Below are 26,560 nucleotides of genomic sequence, written 5' to 3'. Positions count from 1 at the left end.
CATATATATGGCTCAGTCTGTATAATATTACTCGTCTCTCAAAAAATGGTTATTTTCATTATGCTCAGGAAAGGATAGCCGTGTCTGTTTTCTGAGATATGCAGACTCTTCCGTCAAGAGGTCTTGTTGCTATGACAGTCTTGCCTTCTCTCAGGAGCAGCGATGGACAGAATCCTCTAAAAACCATCAGCTATGACAACACCTCTTTACCTGAATGTCTTTCTACTCAGTATTTTGTCAAAGTCATGAAAAGTCAAGTTACACAGTCTCTACGCCAGGGATTCCAGTTCTGTTGGTTGCATCCATCCCAACTCCTGAGTTGGAAACAGGATGGAGGCAGAGTAACAAGTTTCCACAAGTTCTTTCTAAGATTTCATAGGCATTCTCAAACAATGGTTTTAGTAATTTGAATCTGACAATAGCAAATATTATACACTTTAAGTGTGTAGATATTTGTGTACAAATGTGAATAATTTACATGAGCAATGATCATTGCCATTCTGAAAGAAGTTCCTTGATATTTATTTTTATGTCATAAATTTTTGCAGTGTTATCTAGTGACTTCTACTAATTTATCTTATTGTAAATATATTCATCTTTTTATGCTTACTTATTCTTTTATTTTAATACTTTGCTATTTTATAGAGGAAACATTTTTCTTCTTAAAATATAGTAGCTCTTTTGCTTCAAAAAAGGTTGAAACTATTTTACAATTTCTTTTTCTTATAATTATATGTAATTTTTAGATACTACTCTTCATGAGTTTTATAGAGAAAAATAGTATATGAACTTTAAACATTCAATAGTTGAATAGACTTTAAATGTGATACAATTTTAGTTTACTTTTATATTCTTATGTCTCTTTAATTATGTGGTCAATTTTGTTTTTCCCTTTTTTAAAGCTACAATTAAACATATTCCCATCTTTTATTTCATTAAATCTTAGAAAGACTTCTCATCTTTTGTTTCTTGTTTGCATGAATTTTTTAAGTAATGAAATGCTTCAGGGTTACAGAGATTGTTCGGTAATTAAGTATACTGTTAGCTCTTAAGGGGAACCTGGGTTCACTTTCCACACATCGAGTCACAACTATTACTATCTCCAGTTCCATGGTATCTGACATTTCTTCTGGCTTCCTTTGCACCCAGGCATATATGTGGTGTCGTAAAAGGCAGGCAAAACACTAACTAAAATACACTTAACGTAAAATACACTTAACATAAAATACAAATAAAACATTTTTAAAAATGTACACCATACACAAAATATTGATGAATATTTAAAGTAAGGATTAACTAAAAGATAGTTTACAGTTCCAATGAGGGTATGGAGTATTTATTTGACGAAATCAAAGGACAATAGGAAGAAGAATATAGAAGCTAGAAAAATGACTAGGTGAAAAAAGAGAGTGATGCCAACTGTCACAGGGGGATCTCAGTATCCTGGGTACTGAGGTAAAGTCAGGAATATCTCCCAGGAGCTCACTTACCAGACCACTAGCCTTTCATTCAGGCAACAGACTCTTAAGTCAGGCCTGCACAAAGGTTTTTTTAGGTGGCTGGTGGGACCACCATCCACGCATTCCCTCTGACTCTCCTGATCTCTGTAGTGACACATTCACACTCCATATGTGTGCATGCACACGGAAAACGAAATGTAATCCTCAAAACTACTCACGAGTCTGCTAGTCAAAGAAGCAAACCTGACAATAATTATAGGGTAAAAATTGAGGGAAACTAAAATAAACGATGGGCCAAATGTTACCCAATATAAAAGGAAAATAATGGGAAATAAATAAAATCAAGAGCATAAAAATATAATGAAATAGCTGTATTACATAAAATTTAACTATGCACATTTGATCTACAGATACCCCAACCTTTAATCTTCTTCAGGTTTTGTACACTGCTAAAATAGTATAAGATCGGATATCCAGAGTTTAAACTAAGGACATCTTCAGATCTCAGGTGAATGATAATTAGATTTAATAGAGATACACTATAAAGAGAAAATGGCAGAAAAGGCTTCCAAATCACTCTCAGACTAAGGGAGATTTTACCACATGGAAAAAGATGATTTACCTGGCTGCATATTCTCATTATTATAATTAATGTGAAAATACTTATTAAGCATCTGTGCTATTCTGGACAGTGTTCTTAATTCTCAGTATGCAAATTATACTGAAGCCTGGAAACTACTGAAGCTACAAAACAAACAAAGATCAGAAGAGAGAAGAAATATCAAAAGAATAGGGGAAAAAGTAAAAGTCGAGGAGGGAAGCAAAATTCAAATTTCAATAAAAACAATTTGTGAATCTCAGATTTGGAATTATCTTTAAAATTTCAATAGTCCTGGAGTTAATTACAACATTAAAATAAAACATACTTCAAAAATATTATAACGTTTTGGAAAATGATCAAACTAAATGAAACCAAATTTTTAAAAACTGTTCTAGTAATACATTGTACATATTCAGAGAGCTGAATTGTCTCTTCAGATATCTTATTGATTCAAAAAACTCATTTTTGAATTAAGTGGATATGATGTAGATTGACTTCTTTTGTATATGCTCAGCAATACATTGTATTAAAAAGTTTGTTTTTACTGGGGGATATTATTATCATAGACTTCAAATAAGTTTCACATATCTGTTACACATACATTTGCCAAAATGTATAAACCTTTTTATTTCTTTGCAAAATGTATTCTCATGAATTATGTGCTGTACTTTTTGTGATATATTATCATTTGGGAACTTGATATGTACAATTTATATATAACATACATTTATATAATACATAATTGTTGTATGTTATTTTAATATAATATAGTTGAAACATCATAATAATATCCTAATACAGACAAGTGTTGTCTGCCCTAAGGCATCAATACATGTTAAAAAATAAATGATAGTACAGAAAATCTGGAATAACCGGCAGCAAGAAATTCTAGACTTTTCTTGGAAGAGGTGGCAAGTGACAGCTAGTGCTTCCTGCTGTGCTTTTGGTTAATGGTTAGAAGTTACTGTGAAGTTCAACTAGTCATTCAGAGTGAATGGAGCAAAGGGAACCTAATTACAACCATAAAGGTCATCCCTTAATTATAAGTAATTCATGTACTAAGAAACCTCATTGTCATTTAACTCCTTTTAATGCCTGCCACAATTAGCTAGTGACTTCTATTTTAATCATTGGTTCTTTACTAGTTGAATGCTGCCTTTTCTATACACTGCCCAAAAGTGGTTTTATGGAACACATTCTGGGATAATGGATTTTCATGTGTATTCTAGCATGATTTAAATTTTAGTTTCTTTGAATTGGTCAAGTTCTTCAATGAGCATTAGGGTGTACTGTGAAAGAAAATTTGATATAATCTAATTAGTTAACATTGTTTATACTTGCTGGCAAGACTGTATTTTCTTCCTCAGATGTCTCTACAGGAGAAATCCTAACTACTTAAAATGAAACTCACTGGAACCTGACGAGCTATTGGCAAAATACTTAGAATATAAACTATTAAAAAGGGTCCTTCATATGTACATCAAACATTATGAATTTAAGTTCACTGAGTATATACATAATAGTGCGATAAAAGCTTTACTCTTGAGAACAACTTTAAGTATTTATGACTGTCACTATCATTCATTTGGATATAAGAGATTAAGTAGTCCTAAACAAAATACTCTGTTCTTAATATTCGTTTGCAGTTTTATCCCCATTTTTGTGCATTTGTATTTACAAATTATTTATAAAGAATAAACTGAGAAGAATACACCTTCATAGATTGTGAATATCCATTTAAATCAAAATGGAGAATGAGATGAAGGTGGCAAGTGGCATTTTAAGTCTCATTCTGCAATATAAATATAATCGTAGATATTGTAAGTTTTTATATTTGTTTATTTTGAAAGAAAGGGATATATTTAAAATAGGTTGTCTTGAAGAACTGGTAATCTGTCTTTTTGATAATCCTAATTATTAAAGAATTTTTAAATTAGCATTTTCCCTCACATTATATTTTATAATCCCTTGAAAGATTTTTTACATGTATTTAATGATATGCTTAGAAAAATCAGTCTGAGGCTTTACTTTCAGAGATTTTTTTAAAAAACATTAACTGTTGACAGGGGTTTTCTGTCATGCCTGATCCCTGTCTTGCCTGGTTCCCGAAGTCATTAAGTTCCAAAGAATCACACAGAAACTTGCATTAGTTATAAAATGATTGCTCCATTAGCTCAGGCTTTTTATTAACTCGTATAACTTATATTAACCTATAATTCTTGTCTGAGTTAGCCATGTGGCTTGGTATACCATTTTTGGTGAGGCAGTCACATCTTGCTTCTTCTGCAAGAACTGAAACTTCCCTGTTCCCATAATTCTTGTTGTCACGTCTCTACTTCCTGCCTAGTTGCCATTGCCCCACTAATACTTCCTGCCTGACTACTGGCCAGTCAGCATTTTATGAAAAATAATACAAGTTACAGGATAAAAGACCTCTGTCCCATAGCAATTAACTGCTTACAGAATTCTCTTACAGACTGGTCAATCAGGTTGGAATCTTCTGCTGAGGAACTGAAAAGTCAATACTGGTTAAAGAAATTGAAATATGACATAAGGTTATAGAAGAAATTGTGTTTCCTTATCTTCTTTCTTAATTCCATTAACGAAACAGTTTAAGAACGGATTTGGAGCTGTGCATAGTGGTATATAACATTAATACCACCACTTGGGAGGCAGCAGCAGAGGGATCTCTGATTTCTAAGTCAGCCTAGTTGGCATAGCAAGTTCAAGGACAGCCAGGGCTACACAGTGCAACTCTGTCTCAATAAAATCATCAAAATAAATAAATAGATAGCTAAATAAAATTTAATAAAGAATGTACTCAAAAAGAAGTTGTACAACCATTGTATTAGAGTTTAAAACAGAGAACCCAGGGCAGGCAAGCTATAGATATTGGCAGACACCTGATGGGAAAAGATGGAGGAAAGGAAGATAAAGATCATGTGATTTGTCTAGTCACAAGGGAGAAATGGAACAGATGCATCAGATAAAAATGGTAGAACATCCCAAGTGTCAGGGAAATACATTTTCAGGTTTTAGCAAGCATCTGGAAGCAAGAAAAAAATTAATAAGAATGAAAGTTTTTCTTTTCTAAGTAAAGAAAAGTTGGATTTCTAAGGAGGAAATAAACATTTTTCAATGAAGGGATAATTAATACTCCTATATGTATTTGTCATGGCTTTAGCTCAATGAACTTTCCTGAGAATTAATCCCCTAATTGCTGACAGTTTTAGCTGCATTAAGTCTTCTATTTGAGTAACATGGAGTGTTAAGTCTCAACCCAGGCCAGATACAGAATATATATTCTATTTTTTTTTTGTCTAGGAGGAAATAACTTTCCTTTATAGGATCTCAACAAAACCCAGGCACCCTCTAAGACTTTGTAAATACCCAACCACCAAATATATAGCCATTACATCTTGGAAGACGGGATAAAACTAATGAATAAACATCTAATTTCTACCATGAAAATACAGAGATTCATACTTATTTTACTAGAAAATATTAGTGTCTACACTGGCGTTTAAGTCATATCTTCAAATTCAGTCTCCAGGCAATGCTGCCCATTTAGGAAATGATTAAAAAGCCAAAGCTCCCTTCTAACTTTCCTGAACTTAAAACAAGAACATTTTAAAACTGATGTTTTTGGTGTTTCTGTCCCTAAATTATTTAGGCAACTATATCGCCTGTATTTATCATTTAAAACGATACAGAAAGTGACCTAGAGTTGAACTGGTAGATTTCAAAGATGACACTAATTCTTACAGTGTCTTCTAAACTGTACCACACAGTTCTTAGTGGTCCCCTAGAGCCATAAATCTCAACCGTTATTTCATTGTCACTCCTTGCTCACTAGTCAGAAATCAAGCTAGGTGTGATATTTTTGAGGGAGCCTGACTTTACTTACAGCTTATTTTTTCTCAAAGGATTTGTGAAAGTTCTAAAATATTAGAAACACTAACACAAAATGTAATGGTTTTGAAAATATACACTAAGCAAATTAAGGTAGAAAATCAGGATGAAATCTAAAGTGAGATTATTAATAGATTATCATAAAAATATTTTCACATTTACCAATGGCAAATCACCACCAATCGTTGTAGGTACCATCAACTACATCAAAGTAGCTATTATCAGTTAATTAATGTGTGCATAAACCATTTTTATTTTTTAATGTTTTCTAGTCCAGAGGCAAAAGGGTTTCCAAGTCCTCACTTTTAAACATTGTAATTATATTGAATGCAGTCATCCCTAGTTTCCAAATCTAAATTCAAGTAGCTGGTGCTTGCAGTAACCCATTTTGTTCTATAACAATTTCATACAAAATTATGTATTCTGTTATCACCCTAGCTATACTTTTTCTTATTTCCCTCCTACCCATGCAAGTACATCTTTCTTCCTTATAATTCTCTTTATTTCATTTGTTGGTTTTTGTTTTGTTTCACATTTAACAGAGTTTAACAGACCATCTGTGTGATCCAGAATTTGGAATAACCGTCAGAGCTTGGTGGACCCACCAATGGCTGTACAAATAGATCTGATTCTTCCATCTCACTAGGAAATGATTAATTGCCAATAGAGCAGCTGCTAGTGGAAAAATCACATGAGTGTCTTCTCTCTCTTTAGCTGACTATTTGGAAGTGTAACTGGAGCTTAGTGCCAACAGGGACAATATTTTTGAGCTCATAATTCCCATGGAGATACTATGCTTAGAAGACAGCGTTTTCACTCCTTCTCCTTGCCTTCTGTTTCTTGAAAAATTTTGTACTATCTTCTGCAAGGTTCCCTGAGTCTTTCATGGAATCATTTATATTGAGCATCAAGGCGAGAGTCTTGGCAGTAACCTTCTATTGCAACAAGGAGAAATATTAACCTACTGGTCAAGATAAAATGAAAGTGGAAATTCAAAATAAGTAGAAAAAAATATCACTTCTCTATCAACCATCTATGAAACTTATTTTTCTAACCAAATATTTTCAGATATTTTATTAAGATTTGAGTTTCCCAGGTATATCTTGCTTGTTTAAGGGAATATTTACTCTTATGTGCTAACTATTGCTACTATCGACCATATATGACTGTCAAAAATGAGGATTATTATTGACCCTTTGTAAAAAATGAATATGGTAAGGGCTTTAAACTGTTACCACTTTTAGAATGGGGTTAAATGAAATATTGCTAGTGTACTTTTTCTGGATACTCTTTTCAAAGTATTTTAAGCGCATCAGGAAAAGCTTTCCTTCTGAAATTGTGCTAGTGAGACTTGCTCTCATTGGTTTGCTTGGAGAAGGTTTGAAGCAAATTAAAAACGAAAAGTTTCTCTTGAACCTTAAAAATGTAAAGTCTTTATGATTACTCAATTTTAATGTTAGAAGTAAGCAAGTTTTCTATATTCCTCACTTCAGATTTTAAACTTCGTCATACAAGTCAGTTATTTTTTCTCAAAGATCTGTTAGCAATTAATGACATCAGAAAGAAAAGTTACCATTTTTATTCCAGTTGTGTATCCTCTGGTAAGTTGCCCATGCTACTATAAATAACCTCACATCCATGGACGGGCAAGAAAGTCTAATTAAACTAGGAGATTACAAAGAAAGCATAAAAATAAAAGCGGGACTTATTGGGAAGTAAAATGGTTTTCAGAAGAGAGGGAGGATAATGAGAGAGAGGAACTGGGGTGAAAGTGAATAATATTTATTTTGTGTGAGTATGAACTTTTAATTTCAAAAATTTCAAAAATGAAAGTTGGTAACACTGTAAGTTGAGCATTCAGTTTTAGAAATTGTAATCTATAAAATTTATGCTGAGCATTAGTCGTATCTAGTAATGTTGTCTTCTAGGTTCTGACACAAAAGTCACATCTCTAACAATTTGTACCTTCTCCTTTTACACCGTAAAAGAGAATATACCCGATTTGCTTACAGTTTCACGAGCAGTATTTGTACCACAAGAAAATTCAGACTACATCCTTTGATTTTTTTTTCTACTGAGATTAACTGATCCATCAAAAGTATATTTACAAATCCTATAGCTAATTTAATAAAATGTATCTATTAAATGAACCTAAAGTTCACACTGAGACTTGAATGTGATCTTTTTAGGACTAAAGAATGTAAAGCTCAAACACAAGACTATGTCTCTTATTGTACATAATCCCTACCTAAGATCTCCAAAAGGTAGAAAAGGGAGCACTTGCCATGTGGAGAAGCAATGCAAGATGTGCCTTGCTCTCAGTGTGATCTATTAACTTTATAGATGAAAAAGTGACGCCCTACTCATGTGTTTGGGTGGTATGGCAGTCTACTTCAGAATTCAGAAAAATGAATTATCTTCACAAAAGTAGAAGTGTCTCCTTTTCAAGTCTGTCTGAAAGACATCAAAATCACAAAAACAAAGAGAGCAAATGAACCAGAAGGGTTCATACAGAACTGCTTAGGGTATGTTTAAACCACTGCTGAGATAAGGCTACCTTCCTGGGATCTTCTCTCAGGAAGAGTTCCTTTCTGAAATTCTACTGCTAATGGTCAGAAGTCAGTCAGAAGAGGCAGGTAGCCTAATGCTATAAGCAAAGCAAAGTTTAATAAGAAGAAAAAAACTATTTTGTACTGAAAAATACTATTTTTGTGCGGTAGAAAAATCAGGGATTAAAAGATCAAGTGATTCTTTGCTTTGCTTCTTAATGGAGTTCAAGATGAAAAATGCATTTAATTTGTACTCCCACTCTCTAAGTGACTCTCTTCTGTCATTATTTCCTATCTTTATGCTTTGTCAAAAGGTCCTACATTTTTAATGTAAGGAAATTATCATTCTAATTCAATGGCTGGTGGAGGCCCAAAAAATACAGGCCCATTTCCACCTTGTCTGATGGTCATAGACTTCTGCTCCTTCTTTTCTAACTATGAGGTCACCTGGGGAGGGGTGATCTTCAGGATATGCGACATAGAGCTGCTTTGCTACCTATACAACAAAATGTTAATGGTTTGATGTCTCAGAGTGATAAAGTAACTATGTAAGTTATCCTTTGTATCATATTAATATAGCTTTTTGTTACCTTCTCCCCTCTCATACATTGGGTATAAAAGCTGTGGAAGAGTAAATGCAGGAATGGTGATTTCAGGATTTTTATCACTGAAATGCCCTCCAAATATAATTCTATGGTTTCTGTCTTATTATTTTTATGAGTCTTCATTCTTTACTATATTGAATTCCTACCCCCCTACCTTTGTAGAAAGTATTTTTGCTGAGGCCTGTCCTCAACATAGGGCACTCAGTGTGGTAAATCCCAAAATACCCAGAAGTGTAGTCAAACATACAAGGGAGTATGTGCAAAAACCCACAAAAAATTTCCACCACATGTAGAGAGGTGAGTAATGAACACTCAAAAATAAATAGTAGGTAATAAAATAAAAGTAAAGGTGGGAAAAAACGCTAAATAATTATAAATATGGGACAAGAAAAGAATATTCAACTATCTATACAATTGCTTGGATGTATTTTGATGGCTAGTGGAGCTTATTTGGAGAAATATTTTTGCCAAGGTCTCAACAATGGCATAAGTCACAATTATTTGACGCCAATATTCCCATTATTCTCTTACTCTTCAAAATATTGTCTCTGAACCATCAGACAAACTTCAGACTCCACTCTGCCTTCTGTGAAGTGAAACTCTCCATTGTAGTAGAGTGGAAAGGTGTTTGTTGTGTACGTTTCGTTTTAAGGCAAGGGAATGGAAAGTCTAAACTCTAAAGACTATGAAACAAAATTACATGTATAAACAATAACCAAGCTACCCAGGGCAAAGAATATTTACATTGGTTCTATAACTCTGTACATTATCACTTATTTAAAAATTAGCATGAGGTGTTAAGAAGATGATAATGTGGGTTTATGACTTGCAGCATTAGGACTTGTGTTCAAATTATTACTTTCCATGTAAAAAGTCAGGCGTTATGGCCTGTAAGTCAAACTGAGGAATGGAGACCACTGGATAAATTATATTATATTAAATTATATTAGTCATTACATTATTTGAATTATTCTCATTAAAAGTTCATGCTGTATACAATTAATCTCAAATTTTATTGCAAAATTAATATCATATTAATGATATTTTGTAAAGGAAACAACTGTATGGAGCAGATGTATGACTTCTTTAAAAGCAGCTGTTATTTCAAATAAAACAATTAACAATGCTTAAAAATAATTTTTCAGATGTAGTATAATGTAATCATAAAAATTATCAAGAACTCTAATTTGTCTTACTTTGTTACTACTTAGAGCTAAGAATAAGTAATCATTGGTCATAGATTATCAGGGTAGAAAATAAAATCTGAAAGTAGGTAACATTCACATAAAAGTCCAAAAATAATAGAAATAAAAGTATATCATAATTCTTTATGGTACTAAGCAGCCATAAATATACCTGTACACCTCTGCATTATCTTTATGAATCTTGACTTTAAGGTAGTTATTTCATAATTTACTCATATTTACCTAAAATTGTATTAGTATTATATGTAAAAATATCAACCAATGACACAATAGAAGCAGAAATGATATTCATGAGATGAATTTATGAAGTCATTCACTTGCTGTGGTATCCTAAAATTTATAATTAAAAGACAGATTTGTGCCACTTCAAACTGTTTTTATTCTTCATACTTTTCTAAGAGCTATAAGACTTCAGTGTGTGTGTGTGTGTGTGTGTGTGTGTGTGTGTGTGTGGTGTGTGGTAAAATTCTTGAGGTTTTTCATATGAACACAATAATGAACATATGTAACTTTAAAAACAAAGTATTTAAAAGTTATGTATTTGTATCATTTAAATACATATGATTTTACTTTTTAAGATTAGGTAATAAAATAAATTTGTGTTTTCACTGATATAAATAAAACTCGAAGATATGCACATAGCATATCAAATCTGGTAATTTTAAAAGTAAATTGTTTTCAGGAAGTTGAAAAGCAGAGAAATTAAATCTGCTGCTCATTACTAACATATTTTACATGTTTTAAAATTAATTATTGAATATATAGTAACAGTTTATACTGCATGAGGATATTTGGGTGTGACAGATTCTTTCCGAGGAACTAGAAGTCCTTGATACAGGAAGGCCAACACAAATACCTGCATTAATAATTTTCAGATTTTTGTTCCATGAATTAGAAGAATGAAATGAACAGATCACAAGAACATAGAAGGTGCATTTTAGATTATATTTAGTATAGATTCATGGGTAGCAGCTTAAGAAAGATGAAGAACCATGATATTCTAATTAATCAGACCTGAAGGTCTACCATGAAGCGGGTCAACAGCCCAAGATAGGAAGGGGAGCAACAGAGAAAGAATGAAAAAGTCCAAAGTTCCAGAGTCGATGACTTAGGCTCTGCCTAGTAAATAAAACAAGGAGATTGACCAGAAGAACAAGGAAAATATATTCTGAGCTAAGACTCTTATTGGTAGACAGAAACAATAAAAATCTGGGCAGCTCATAGGGAAAGTGCTAGGGAGCTGAAATTTGTGGAAAGAATAATTATTTCAGTTATATGATTAGCATGATTTGAGGTGAACTTACCTTGATAGGAGTGGTCCGTTGGGCAGATAGCCCAGTTGCATTAACTCTGAAGGGAGAAAGCAAAGGTGTTTCTCCAGTAGATATAAATGTCATCCTTTTGGCTAGGAGGCAATAGCTCTCCCGTAACAAGCTTTTTATGATGCTGTAACTTTCACATATTTAGTGACAAACCTGTTTCCAGAAAGTATCATTGTTAATTAGATACTGAGAAATAGGAAAATGGAGAATATGTGAGAATGCTAAGGAAATTATCCTCTCAGATACATATAAGATCTTGCTATAATAGCATATGAGCTTTAGCACATTGTATGATTTCTGTTAACAGAAGTCTCTGTCCAGTCAGAGGCTTATGTTAATTGGAAACTGGCCTATTGCTCAGGCTTATTTCTAACTAAGTCTTGTGACTTAAATTCACCTAAAATTTTTGTCTATGATTAGCCATGTGGCTTGGAACCTTTTTTTTTTTCCATTAAGGCATTCTCATCTTGCTTCATCTGTATGTGGTTGGTGATTGGCTTTCTGCCTTTCCTTTTCCTAGAATTCATTTAGTTTAATTGCCCCGCCTCTATTTCTTGCCTGGCTACTGGCCAATCAGTGTTTCAGAAAACCATTATGAATGATAAATCAGTACAGTGTTCAAAAGCATTATCTCATCATAGCATTCTAATGTGTTAAAATTGGTGTGTTTTTATGAACACCTTCAAACTTAAGAACTTACAAATTAAAGAATACATCAATAGGCTCAGCTTTAAAATAGAACAAATAATCCCAAAATGACCATTGTCTTAAGGCTTGCATTGCTGTGAAGAGATGCCATGACCATGGCAATTCTTATAAAATAAACAAATAAACAAAAACAAAGATTAATTGAGGTGTCTTGCTTACAATTTCTGAGGTTCAGTTTATTATCATCAAGACAGGGAGTATGGCAACAAGCAGGAAGACATGGTACTGGTGCTTAGAGTCCTTAAGTCTTTATAGGTATGCTTAAACACCAAAAAGTGAATTCACATATTGAGAGAAATACTTGCATTTATGTTGAAATGAATTCCTCAACCAAGGAGTGAACATTTTCTCTACATAAATTACAAAGGAAATATGTTAATTTTTTCAGTATTCAAATGTTTCATCTTTATACAAACATCGTCACTTTTCTCTGTTTTATATTGTTTTGCACTTTTTAAATTTCCAATTTGTTGTTCAAGTGGAATTAAAAGGATGCGCATATTACATACTCTAAATCATAAGCAGATAGTGATGAACATACTCTTTTCAAATGTGCTTACAGTTCAGAGATGTTACATAAAGTGCTAGAGAAATGGAAACATAAGCTGGAGAAGAAAATGCTCTTGTGAAATGGTGCTTTGCAGGGTCAGAACAGAAAAACTTGGACCTGATTATAATCTAGGTCAGTTTGAAAGCAGAGATAAAAATGTTTTATCCCACACACCCTTTCATTTTTACTTCGATACTTAACTCTTAAAATCTACTCTTGGATATGTATTTTTTGTTATCATCCTTAAATTCGTATGTATGCATATTTCAAATTGTGAACACATTCATCAACCTATATTTCCAAGAACAAAATATATCATGTTCTTCTAGTGTTATACCTATATGTTGTACAGATTTGCCCTTAAAAACTGGCAACAATGGATGATGGTTTTTTTCTTAGTTACTTGTGAGAGAAGTGTGATGGGTTGTGAGCGATGTCTCAGAAGTTTTCTACAACTTATATTTTCAGATGTGAAGTATTTGAAAGAGGAGGACGCTAACCGAAAGACCTTCACCGTCAGCAGCACGCTGGACTTCCGAGTGGACCGTAGTGACGATGGAGTGGCCGTCATTTGCAGAGTAGATCATGAGTCCCTCAATGCCACCCCTCAGGTAGCCATGCAGGTGCTAGAAATACACTGTAAGTAGACACACACCACTCCCTTTATGTCTACAATGCATTTTTCTTTATTTGTATTAAAAATCAGTTTTTAAATTGCATGAAGTTGTAACAAATGATACAAAAACTTTCCTATCCTCAAGAATCTCAACCATGTTCCAAGGTAAGAATCCTTTATTTGAGTGTGTGTCTTAACAAGGAAGGACAATAAAGAGCATCTTATGTTCTGAGTTGATTGAAGTTATGGTTTGGTGTGCACATGTGTGGAAGAGGGTGATGAGAACACTGGGGTTATATCAAACTATCTTAATTACTTGCAAATCATTTCCCTATATTTTTAACCTGCATGCTGTATTTTAGTCTCTTTGAATACAGGGCCACCTTCACTACATCCATATTATCGTTTATAATTGCAGTAAAAATGTTGACTGAGTGATGTTCACATATGAGGGCAGTGATGAGGCTTTGGGGCATTGTCTCATACAGCACGAAGTGCAGTCAGTGTTATGAATTACAAGGTGCACAAGTGACTATGAAGTTGGGGGGACAAGTCAATTGCTAGTAAATGATAGACTTATAATCTATTACTTAAAGGAGGCCTGGGAACACATATTTACTAAAATGAAGCTGAGTGGACTGAAACATACAAGCCGAAGCAAAAAGGAGAAGATAAAATATCTTATTTATGAGCTGCTTGATTCAATTCTTTGAGATAATAAAGTGATTTTATTTTTCTGGTTGATTTTCCTGGAATAAAAAAAAAAAAGCAGCCATGGTTTAGGACTCAGCACTTACCAAATTAAAAAAAAAAAATCAACAACCCAGCAACAACAACAAAAACAAACCCAAACTAACCCACTTTTTTCCAACTGTCATCACCACTACAACAAACTTTTCTTTTGCAAACTACATGCAATAAAGCAAAGGAAATGTAAATAATCTCTGCATGCAACAAAGTACCCAGTGACAATTACGATGCAAGAAAACTAAGGCAAATGACATGGTAGGAAGATGAAAACAGGAGGTAAGACTATTGCTTTGATGAGCTTACCCACATGTAATGCTAAGGAATGGATGATACCTTACAAAGCCCCCAATTAGGAGCACACCTGTTAGATTTATTTCTAGACATCAATGCAATCAGAAAGACCATAGTAGAATCCACTAGGGCAGAATAAACAGCATTAGGAGAAAATACCAGAGACGTCTCTGAAACTATTGCAATTTAAAAGCAATTTGCATTGCATTAGATTAGTTTTACTAGATTTTCTCCTGCTGTCCTTGAAACAGATTTCAACACAAGCACACATAGAGGTCACATGAATAGTATTTCTAGTTCCAACATTTTTATAAAATGACTTTGTGAAGGTCGCTGAAAGTGCTTAGACTGATTTTAAACTAGAGAATCAATTCCTGTGTTGATTTGATTATAAATTAGATAATTAATTCCTATAAGCTCGAGACAATTTAAGTCAAGTTTGAGACATTTAAAAGATTTCAAATGAATGTCAATGACCATCCCCTTATTGCTTATTTGATCAATAAATCGTTAAGGTACAAGGAATAGAAGAAGCTGATAGTTTTAGAAGATCCATATTGTCATCATAATAGTTTGAATTTTTAAATACACTTTTACTGTAAGAAGTAATGATATTTTGAAAAATATCTTTCATTTATATAACTGTAATTAAAACATATTATGTACAAAATCATAGAAATCAAATCATATTAATTACTTGTTGACAAACCCCACCATGGCTAAATCCTTCAGGTAGTGAAGCAGTTGACAATTTGTTTACTTTTCTCTGTGTTGATGGAGACACAGCAGGTGAACTGTAGAGTTTTACTATTGACCAAACTGTTTTGAATAAAATTAGGCTTGTGGAGGCTTGTGGATATGAGTATTTGCCTCAGAGGTTGTTTTCTGCATAAGCATGAAATTGTGAGTTTGGATATCCATAGCCACGTAAAGGCAAGCACAGAAACAAGCACCCACCACCGCTCCTGAGAAGACTAAGGCCGGGGGATTTTGCATGCTCCCTGTCTCACTAAGAAAGAGCAATAATGGAGCTTTTAGGTAGAGACTGAGTCTCAAAATACAAGAAAAGGAATAGAGTACAAATGCAGAAGTCTGCTTCTATTCTAACCTATCCCTAAGCATGCACAGCTGAGAATTCCTTTACACAGAGAGATACACACACACATGCAAGCAAACAATGAGTCTCAGAGAAACACATTACTTAAATAAAAAAACAATAAAGGTTCAGAATTTGATGCTATCAAGAACAGAGTCACTGCTACCACTGAAAGAAATTTCAAAACTTGATTTGGAAAACAGAAATTTTAAAACACAACTAAATTTATTAACATAAGACACACTAACCCGGCTAAACTTCTGAAACTTGAGTATTCTGGCCTCTCTTATGACACCTCAGTTTTTCACTGGCCTTAGTCTATGCTCCTCCATCTCGTAATCACAGAATAACTTTACTGCCCATGCTATAAAGAATGATTTTGATCATTGTAAGGATTTCAGGACAGCTGTTAGTTCCTAACATCTACTGCCAAGCTCACTTTTACTTCTTTGGAAATTAAAATTGGTTCTATAAAATTCCTAGTCACCTATTCTTTTCTAATGTTTGACATATTTAATATATATTATTTTGAAATTTTCACGGGGGAGAGTAACTGAATTCTTTAACTTTTGTAAAGTTGTATTTGAAATATTTCACATTCATACAGAGTAATAAATTAAACCTGCCATATTTTCATATCATAAATTAATATGCAAGTGGCTATAGGGCAGAAACTAGATCAATCTAAATTATTTTTCTTAAAATCTGGCATATTATCATTCAAGTATATGAAGCTAATTAAAGTCACAAGTGATGGTAATGCTAAATGTTCCTTTAAGGATGCAGAATATTGCCCATAGATGAAATAAGGACCAGCAATCTGATAGAGATACAGTTTGTATTAAAAGGAGAGCAAATACATGAAATGATGCAGTCTTCATAAAAACCTAAGGGCAATGCCATAAATGTCTGTATTTTCCATCCCAAAGTAGGAGATAATCACACCACATAGTTATACATGTGTAATACATTTGATGAATAATTTGCTATTGATAAAAGAAAGATAGAATGTAGTTTTGGACAAGGGAATAAAATGTAATTATTAGCAAATTCAGGATTTTTCTTTGGTATGATAATATTCTCACTATGGAATACATCAGAAATGGTCCCAAATAAAGAAACACTTAGAAGAAATGTCAATGTTTTCTCTGTTGCATGAAAAGAGAACATAGGCTGGGCGGTGGTGGCGCACGCCTTTAATCCCAGCACTCGGGAGGCAGAGGCAAGAGGATCTTTGTGAGTTCGAGGCCAGCCTGGTCTAGAAGAGCTAGTTCCAGGACAGGAACCAAAAACCCACAGAGGAACCCTGTCTCGAAAATAAAAAAAAAAAAGAAAAGAAAAGAAAAAGAAAAAAATAGAAAACATATGCATTCTTTAATAATGTGCACAATAGTAACTGCCCAAGACACAGAAATTCTGCTGCCAGATTGTAGGACATTAGAAGTAAGAGAAACACATAGCAGCAAGGAACATAATAAAAAATACATGGCAAGGTAAGTTATAAAAAGGTATTTCAGCTCTGTTTCCTTGTTAGCCAGAATTTTAAAGGAATTATCCTATGAAATGTATCAGATCAACTTTTCCTACATAGAAAGTATTAATCATTTATTAAAATACTTCCACACAATGAAGGGACTCATTTTAAACTGAAATGTAAGAGAAAGAAGAACAGATATTTTCTTTTCCTGTTAACCACACAAACACTTTCAAATCTCACATATTAGGTAAGAGAACATTTCTAAACCGAACAGCATGAAAAGCGACTCACGTTTTATATATGAAATCTCTTATTTATCTTTACCCATATCTGCTTTTTTAAAAAAATACCTTTTTATTGGTGTGATTTAAATTTTTAGGAAACAGATCGTATGAGTCAGATTTCAGTGCTCAGTAGAAGAAATCTATGTGCATCAGCAGAAGACTCTGCACAGTACACAGCACAGAAGACACAAAACAGCTATTTCCTGCTGTTTCATGACATTTCATTGACGTAACGAGACTAAAGCAGAACTCTTATTGAAAATTAAAATCTCAAGGAAAAAATACCGAAATGTCAGAGTAATGTTATTTGTATGAGAAAGCGCTGTAACACTCTAGAATGAGATGAGTATTTTAGCCTGAATTTTTAAAATGTTTATGAATGTGCTGTAAAATACTTTATACACCTCCCCATCAAAACATTGAGCTTATTACTAATTACTAACATTTGTTTCATAATTGTATTTGAATGTGATGTTTCACCTATAAAAATGAATAGTTTTTTAAAAATGTAGATCATTTTCATTTAAGCCATAAATAAAACAATGAAAATAGCTCATGAGTTGGGCCCTCCATTTGAGCCCAAACATTTTATCTGAGTAACAATAGAAGGTGGTAGGTAAAAGGCAGGGAAGAGAAGAGGAGGGAAGCAAAGATGAGAACTAGGAAGGAAAGGGAAAGAGTTTGGGAAAGAAGAGAGGTGGAGGGAGCTTCAGGCTTATGAATAGCATTGTTTATAACTTAGACCAGTTAGGCTAGTGATAAATGAAAATATATGCATTAATACATTTAAAATAATACAAAGCATGCTATCACTATTAAATAAAATAGTATATCTATAAGGAATTAATAGCCAATTTTAGTTTGACCTATATGTTTTAATAATTGTGTTTCTAATCTAGTAAGCATGACAATGGATAATATAGGTATTTAATTTCCCTTTAAAATCTTACATTGTAAAACGTACCATAGTGTTTCTATGGTGATTTTGTTATTGTTAAATCTCATTTAGAGAATTACCTTGGGCTTGAGAAACAAAACTTACTGTTGTAAATTTTTGCTACATTTATCAACCATGTAATGTATTTCAGTTTTTATTCTCATGAATTGAATACAAATACAATTCTGATTATTACAGAAGAGATTCATTCCTTTTGTGCTTGGGGATTACTGACTTGGTTGTTTATGTGCTCTTTTTCTTGTGGGTATTTGGTATACAGAACAAAGATATTTCTAAGTGAAAATGTAGATTTTTTTCATTTGATGTGTTTCTCCATTGATTCTTCTTTTTGACAGATCTGTAGGCTGTAGTGATGTCTCTGTTGTTAAGAGCACTTGATGCACTTACAAAGGACCTGAGTTCAGTTCCAAGCACCCTTAGTGGTCAGCACAAGCTCCTTGTATCTCCAATGCTCTCTTTTGTCTCTTTGAGCACCCACACAATACAGAGACTCTTTACATATTCTTTGGATTCATATCATATGAGAATGATATTCTGTAGCATTCTTTTTTCAGAAAATGTGCAGGCAATGATTTACAGTTGCCTCAATCCTTTTATCAAATCTACCTTTTCTTTTCATTCATTGATTCATAACAGTCTTTTCCAGTTCCAGAGTTTTTGATGCCAGTGTCTGGCACAAAGACTCATATGTCACACACATGTGCCATGAACACATGCATACAGGTGAACCATACATACAACAAATAATTTTTTTCCATTTCTATTCAGAAAAGGACATGCCTCCCATGTGCTTGCTCAAAGCATGACACATCAAGTTGAAGAGGGGTGTAGATGGGAAAGGGAAGGGAGTAGGAAGAGAGGAGGGAGGGGAAACTGATTGCTATGTAAAATAAATAAAAATGTTATTTAAATAAAAATTCTGATGCCAAAAACCTTGAAAATGTAAATAAAGCTTTTAATAAAAGTCTCAAGGAAGATCTCTTGTAATAAATGAAAAAGGGAGAATAGTTTAACAGGCCATTTTCATCTGTCAAAAAATTAATAACCTGAAAGTAATCAAGAAGAAAGTAAAAAGGTGAGAGACAGAACATTTGTGTATAGACAAAAGTTCTGTCCCACCCAGTCATATAGCCGTTCAGTCCTAACGAAACACACAGAATTTTATACTAAATAAACTGTTTAGCCTGTTAGCTCAAGCTTATTATTAACTAACACTTACAACTTAAATTAACCCATAATTCTTGTCTATGTTTAGCCACGACTTGGTATCTTTTCTCAGGAAAGCATTCTCATCTTGCTTCCTCTGTATCTTGCTGGTGACTGACTCTCTATTTTCCTCTTCCCAGAATTCTCTTAGTCCAGTCACCTTGGCTGTCTTTTCTGCTTGCCTACTAGCTAATCAGCGTTGTATGAAACCTATATAGGTGACAAACCTTTACAGTGTACAAGAGCATTATCCCACCAAATTTCCCCATTTTTCTTTTCAAGACAAAAACCCTGAATCTAATCTCCTTTGTTTAGCTTTTTTCCTGGCTGTTATCCATAACAACTTGTAGCCAACAGGCTAAAGGCTAAACAAAGACAAATATACATAACCCATTTTGGGGGCATAATTTTCTAAGATACTCCCTGCTGATCAGGGACACTGATAATCTTACAGGACCCATAGAAAATTTAGGATTATGGTCAAATCTTGACTGGAATATTCTATGAGACTGGATCATTGAGGACCACGAGTTACATTCACCTGATAATATATACATATGCATAAGAAAGAAATGATTTCTGATATATCATTATCATGGTTTCTGAAAGCATCCTATGGCATCATTTCTGAAAACTGGGGCTGAAATTGAAAACAGAATACAAACATGCCTGATGATATCAAGTTACATTGTTGCAATTCTCTTAAAGTAACCAATAAAAATTTTATAATGCTGTGTCCTGTATGTTTTAGTAACTATGCAAAATTTTATTATACAAATAAATAATTTGTTAATAGTCAGAGGAAATACTTTTGTCAACAAATAACATAAGCAAAAGTGTTATTTTAAGCAATGACCTGAAGGCTATGGACAACCTCGAACCATTTATTACAGTTCTGAACAGATTATCTTTTTCACTCAATATATTATATGGATTTGGTGGTTTGGTCAATATCCCTAACAGAAAAAGATTATTGGTATATAAAGCCAAGTTATTTTTTTAAATACAAAAGGAATAAAGTAGGATTTCATAGGTAAAACATTTTATTCAAAGGGTCAATTTGTTAACCTGCAAAACTATCAGTAATGGACAGATGTTGCTGAACTACGAACGGTAAATGTATCAAGGCTTGTGCTCTGAGGTTGCCCATTATGAGGTTTCCTAACAGCTATTCTGTAAAATCTTTGTTACTAATACAGAAAATCCGTTCCAAGTTAGATCAATGTTTCACTTTGATTTTTATTCTTAGATCAAATATAATGGAAAGTATCCTGAATTCACAAGTTAATACAGCTCCAAATTTTTTAAATGAATGACCTTTTTATTATCATGTTTTAACACTGCAATTATATTCTTCATGAATGAACCCCAGAATTTTTCAAATAAAAAAATATAATATATAACGGTAAAAGTTTTCCCACATACTGACACACTTTAATTTATATCCAAAAGAATAGATGGCTTTAAAAAATGTACTGCATTCTGAATATAACAGAAATCTTAGGAATATGGTAACCCGATCTTTCCACTTGGTCCCAGAAACAATAATCAACCAAACTTTTAAATGAATTCTAAGATATCCTATAAATATGTTGTGTTTTACCCATTGTTTTTGCATGGCTCCAAGAATTATCTTTTGGTTTATAAAAACTTTATCAAACTTATTTATGTATTTATTTAGCAATCTTTTAGCTTGAATGAGTGTGTAAGTGACACATAGCAGATAGGAAAAAAAAGCAGCAGAAAGAGAAGTACCAACATCCAGGAGAGACTACCGGAGTAGCGAGATTGAGAGACTAAAGAAAAAAAGCAAAGCCAGCAAATCTGGATCTTATAAGCAACCAGAAAAACCAGCTTGGAAAGTTGAGGCATCAGCAGGAGTTCCCAATTCAGTGCCACCTGGAAATCAGAATTAGTTATATATAAATGCAAAAAGAGAGATCCATTTTAGAGAGTTGTTCCTTAAATTGGTGAACTTTTTAAGTCCAAGACTACACAGTGAGCCAGCAATGTACAGACCAGAGTGTCTTCGACTTGTTAGTCCACAGCCGGGGTGCCATGGTCTGAGAATCCATGCTTCTCTTTTCGCTACTTCAAGACCTAGCATTTAGGAACACCTGTTTCCATTGTAGTCCTGAGATAGTTGTAACATACTGTAGACAAATATCTAAAATATTTTTCCACTTCATTGTAACCATTAAGCAAACAGAGAGGCCGGGGGACTATGTTCAGGCATACTACAGTGCTTCCCAATCACATAACATCTTTCCAATGTCTATGCCTTTTAAAGTTTCTGTCACTTCCCAAGGTAACCACAGGTTTTTGACCAAGTTTTGAATTGCTGACCATTGGAAGGCAATCTAGATTCAAATTTGAGGAAGTTCCAAGGCAGAAGAAAAATCAGAGAATCTTCTGATGCTTAGGAATCTTTATCTCTTAGTCAAACTGAGTGAGGCCTAGCCACATTTTGATATCAATATGTTCATTCAGTCTTCCAATGGCAATGCTAATGTAATACTAAATCATTGACAAAGAAATGTCTAGAATACTATTAGACCAAAGGGTACACTCAAACTGAAACACAAAATTATTGTCACAGACAGACAAATTAAATCTATTTCCCAGAATCATATTTTCTGTAGATTGCCCTCCATTCGTTTCACTAGAAATATATCTGTCTTTTATAAGATTATACTTATGTATAGGCTGAAGGTCAAAAGATGATATGCTTCAATTTGACGGGAATGATCCTGGGTCACACCTATCTTCCCACATAAGTTTCAACGTTTCCGTGCTTGTTGACTAAATTACATCATAAACTTTGTCAACCACTCATTTGATAAATGTCTTCTTTGTAAAACGTATCAACAAATTATATTTACATCATTTAATAGGTATAAGAATTTTTATATTTTTCAAATTGAGCTTCTTTCCAGAGTCTTTTTATAGAATTATAATTTGCCATGATGTACAAAGAAAGGAATTTTGTAACTAGAATATTATTTTTACTTCATATATTTTTTGTGTGATGGAAGGAATTGAATTCTGGGACTTGAATTTACTAAGCAATTGCTCTAATACTGATGTACATTCTCAGTCCTGAAATCACTCCTTATCTCAGGCTGGGCTTGATCCAAAAGACTCTTGTCCTTGTCTCTCATATACTGAGATTATTAGTATCTATCTTTTCCTAATCCTGTCTTATATATTTGGATATTTCACATGTGTTGTCTTGTTTACAGGCTTGAGAAAGATTGCATTTGAAACATAAACAATTTTAACATGTGAGATCATCTACATAATTATAGTTTGTTGTTTTATATTAGTGAAATTTCAATACTATATCTTTAAGGAAGATAACTAACTTAAATATTTCAGAATTGATTAATGCTCCAAAGCAGCATACTAATATGATGTCAGATGGGGAAAATGACAGTCTGAGAGGTCAAAGCTATTGTGTTCATTACACAGTATATAGAGATAAGAGGTAAAGAACTAGGCCACTTGGTTCTATACAGACTATAAAGAAATCATTGTGCTTACATGGTCCCTTTATTCTTTAAATGCTATTTTCCATTTCCTCTAAGAAATATATACTTTCCTGTTGTTTAAAGGATTACATGTGTCATGTGATTTATATACCTAAGTGCCCTAGAGTTTTCTTGAATTTATTTTCATAAGAGTTTGATTTTATTAAACAGAAACAATTACTATATTTTAACAATTATATCGTTGCCATATGAAGCCAAATGCTACCTTTCAGGACTATTATAAATAGCTATTTGATGTGCTTTGTCCACTCTGCTTTAAAGAAAGCAGCGTGTGCTCAGAGCTGCAGGGCTGTCTCTTCAAAGGGATCCTGCATAATGCTTCTGAGACTGCAGTTTATCTTGAGTTCATTCAGGGTTCCTTATTGTGAGTCCCTGGTAGCCCTGTGACAATGAAAGTGTTGTTATTCAAATGCACATAAATGCATTCAGTTCACAAAAATAGTATTCATAGCAATCTATAAATAGTTGAAGAAACAATTTCATGAAATACTTGATATTCTTCTGAACCACTTTTTGCAATGTCACATTTAAATTCAGATTTCAGAGAGTCTCCTAAGATATTCAAATATTTTTGTTAAATTGCACAGATGGGAAAGTTTCAGTCTCATATATATATATATATATATATATATATATATATATGTGTGTGTGTGTGTGTGTGTGTGTGTGTGTGTGTATGTGTGTGTGTATGTGTGTAAATATACATAATATTTAGATTTTTATATATTTATAAGAAGCATAAGAGATGCTGAGCATGCGTGATACAATTATAAAGTGTTGGACGGAGCGGCGGGTCGTGTCCCGCCACCCAGCTAGCTGTATACCCAAAATAATTACACAGAATCTGTATTCATTTAAACACTGCTTGGCCCATTAGTTCCAGCCTCTTATTGATTAGCTCTTACATATCATTTTTAATAATCTGTGTAGCCCACGCGATGGCTTACCAGGGAAGATCTTAACCTGCGTCTTTCTGGAGTGGGAGAATCATGGCGACTCACTGACTCGGCTTCTTTCTCCCAGAATTCTGTTCTGTCTACTCTGCCTACCTAATTTTCTGTCCTATTAGGGCCAAGCAGTTTTCTTTATTAATTAACCAATGAAAGCAACAGATAAATACAAGACCCAACTCCATCAATAAAGTGTATTCTTATATGTCATTAATGATTTTTCTCTTTTCTTTTTTCTAGATACACCATCAGTTAAGATCATACCATCCACTCCTTTTCCACAGGAAGGACAAGCATTAACTTTGACTTGCGAATCTAAAGGAAAACCACTGTAAGTGATTTAGTGACTGGTAAACTTTTCCCTCTTTCTTCAATCAGTATTTGATGAAAGGGTGTAATTGTAGACATCTTCATTCTAACCTGTTCTTGTCAAACAATAGAACAGGCTCTTTGGTATTTACTCTTTTCTCCCTCAGATTTCTCTAAAATGAATGTGTGTGAATATAGAATACAAATACAGAGTACACAATCAAATGACTGGATGACAGGCAAAATGATGTCTGAAATGCTTAGCGATAAAGGCAAATTTGCTCAAATGGAATACAATAGTCCATTGGATTTCATGAACCATACCATCACTCCCTTCTACTGGTAGAGATACTTTTCTAAGAGGAATAATGAATTTGGAAAGCTATGATATTGTTACTGTAAAGAATATACGTCATTTCATTTAGGTATAATTTAGCAAGTAAAGCTTAATAGAAGTCTGGGATTCAGTTATGTAGAAATAAACTTGAATGTGTAATATCCACGCTTGCACTAAAGACGACTCCAAAGTACAATCATCTCTTATTTTACAGAATAACACAAAATCTTGGGAACAAGATGCAATATTCGATCTTTCTCAGAAGATTTTCACAATTGTTCCCTGAGGATGTTGATGAATGGCACCTTGCAAACAGAAAAAGAAAATTAGAATATTTATTTTTGATGCAGGAAAGAAAATTTAATCTCAGAAATGAGAACTGATTTTTGTCTTATTCACATAGGATTAAGATTGGTGAGGCAGGCCCTACTCACCCTTTGGTTCAGTCCAAAGCTTAGAGTCTTTCACCTACTATCTGTTAGTTCAGCTGCTGAATCTAAATTTCCACTTCTGTGTAAATTCAAGAATGAGGTTCATGGTGATTTCATAACTGGAGCTGAAACCCTAGTTTTTACAAGAGAGGAATGACCCAGGCTCTGGAGAGTGTGACAATAGTCATCCCACTCAGATTTGCTTCTCTAGTTAAAATTTTCTAATACTTGCTAATATCCTATTTTAATGACATTTGCAGCAAGAATTTATGCCCATATATTTTTAAATATTACAAATCATGTAATATCTTTGAATATTAATTCATAGATTAATAATGGTCTAAAACAGTCATATTTTGCATTTAACCTTATAAGTCTCCATGTTATAATGAATGTTATCATTTTCTTAATAATGTGTTTTGACTTATTGTCCTATTTAATAGCCCTATCACCAGTGTTTCTTGTTTGTTTTGTTCTATAAGCTCCCAGGACATTAGCAGTACAATTAGAGTCAACTTTCTTGATTTGTTCTTTGTTTTAGAATGCTTCTTTCTTTCTTCTTTCTAAATCAGTTAAAAATCTATCCACTCCTCCCCATTTTCAGAGTATCATCTCTAATAAATGGAAGTGTTAACTTTTTTAAGTGAACTGAACTAAAGTAGATCTCTAGCTCATACTATGTCCCCAAGAGTGTCACTTGAGGCAGACAGAGCACAAAACCAGGGAAGACTGAAAACAAACAACTTGATTTTTCCCAGAAGGAAATCTTCATATTTAAAAAGAAAATGGTCTTACTAAAGCACATAGAAGGATAACAAATTAAAGAGGATTAATCAAGAAGTTCATCACTGGACAAAGAAGAGAATCACTAGTGGAACGATCAATCACTTCAGAAGATGATACATACAAATTAGAAAAGAGATGATAAAAACATATTAAAACAATTGCAAAATAAGGAATAAATTAAAGCATAATGATAAGGATAGTGCCTACATTTTAAGACAGATTTTAAAATGTGGAAGTCTAAATAAGGAGTGTGGTATCACATGGACCCACTGGGCAGGCTGAAATTGTGTCATTTATTCTGGTAATCACCGCCAAAGTTCCACTCCATTACTTTGCAACTATTGCACCTGATACCCCACTTTGTTATTTTGGCATTATTGAGAGGCAACACTATTGGCATAGCATTCAATTCTTACCCAGAACAGTAAATTTCTATTATCTTTCCTTTTTACCTGATTCGCTTCTAGTGATCAAGTGGGGATCAAAAACATAAAACAGATAATAAATATATTTTCATCTTATAGGTGACCTGAACAGCACCCTTAAATCATGTCCAAATCTTTATTGTTCCTTTAAAATGCATATTTGAGCAACATATGACGTCTT

At 33.4% G+C, this 26,560-nt stretch overlaps 1 protein-coding gene across 4 annotated transcripts in view; it reads left to right on the top strand.

The window, feature by feature from the left end:
• Cadm2 (cell adhesion molecule 2) overlaps positions 1–26,560 on the top strand; it is a 915,204-nt gene that overhangs the window by 797,893 nt on the left and 90,751 nt on the right. For all 4 annotated transcript variants that reach the window (XM_075952795.1, XM_075952879.1, XM_075952715.1 and 1 more), the window contains 2 exons: positions 13,381–13,551; positions 24,332–24,422. In XM_075952795.1, the coding sequence (XP_075808910.1) occupies positions 13,381–13,551; positions 24,332–24,422 (262 nt within the window). The remainder of the gene's footprint in view (positions 1–13,380; positions 13,552–24,331; positions 24,423–26,560) is intronic.

Source organism: Microtus pennsylvanicus, chromosome 1 (genome assembly GCF_037038515.1).
Source record: "Microtus pennsylvanicus isolate mMicPen1 chromosome 1, mMicPen1.hap1, whole genome shotgun sequence".
Taxonomy (NCBI): domain Eukaryota; kingdom Metazoa; phylum Chordata; class Mammalia; order Rodentia; family Cricetidae; genus Microtus; species Microtus pennsylvanicus.
Note: the sequence above shows the minus strand (reverse complement) of the source record. Positions and strands in the feature narration are given on the sequence as shown.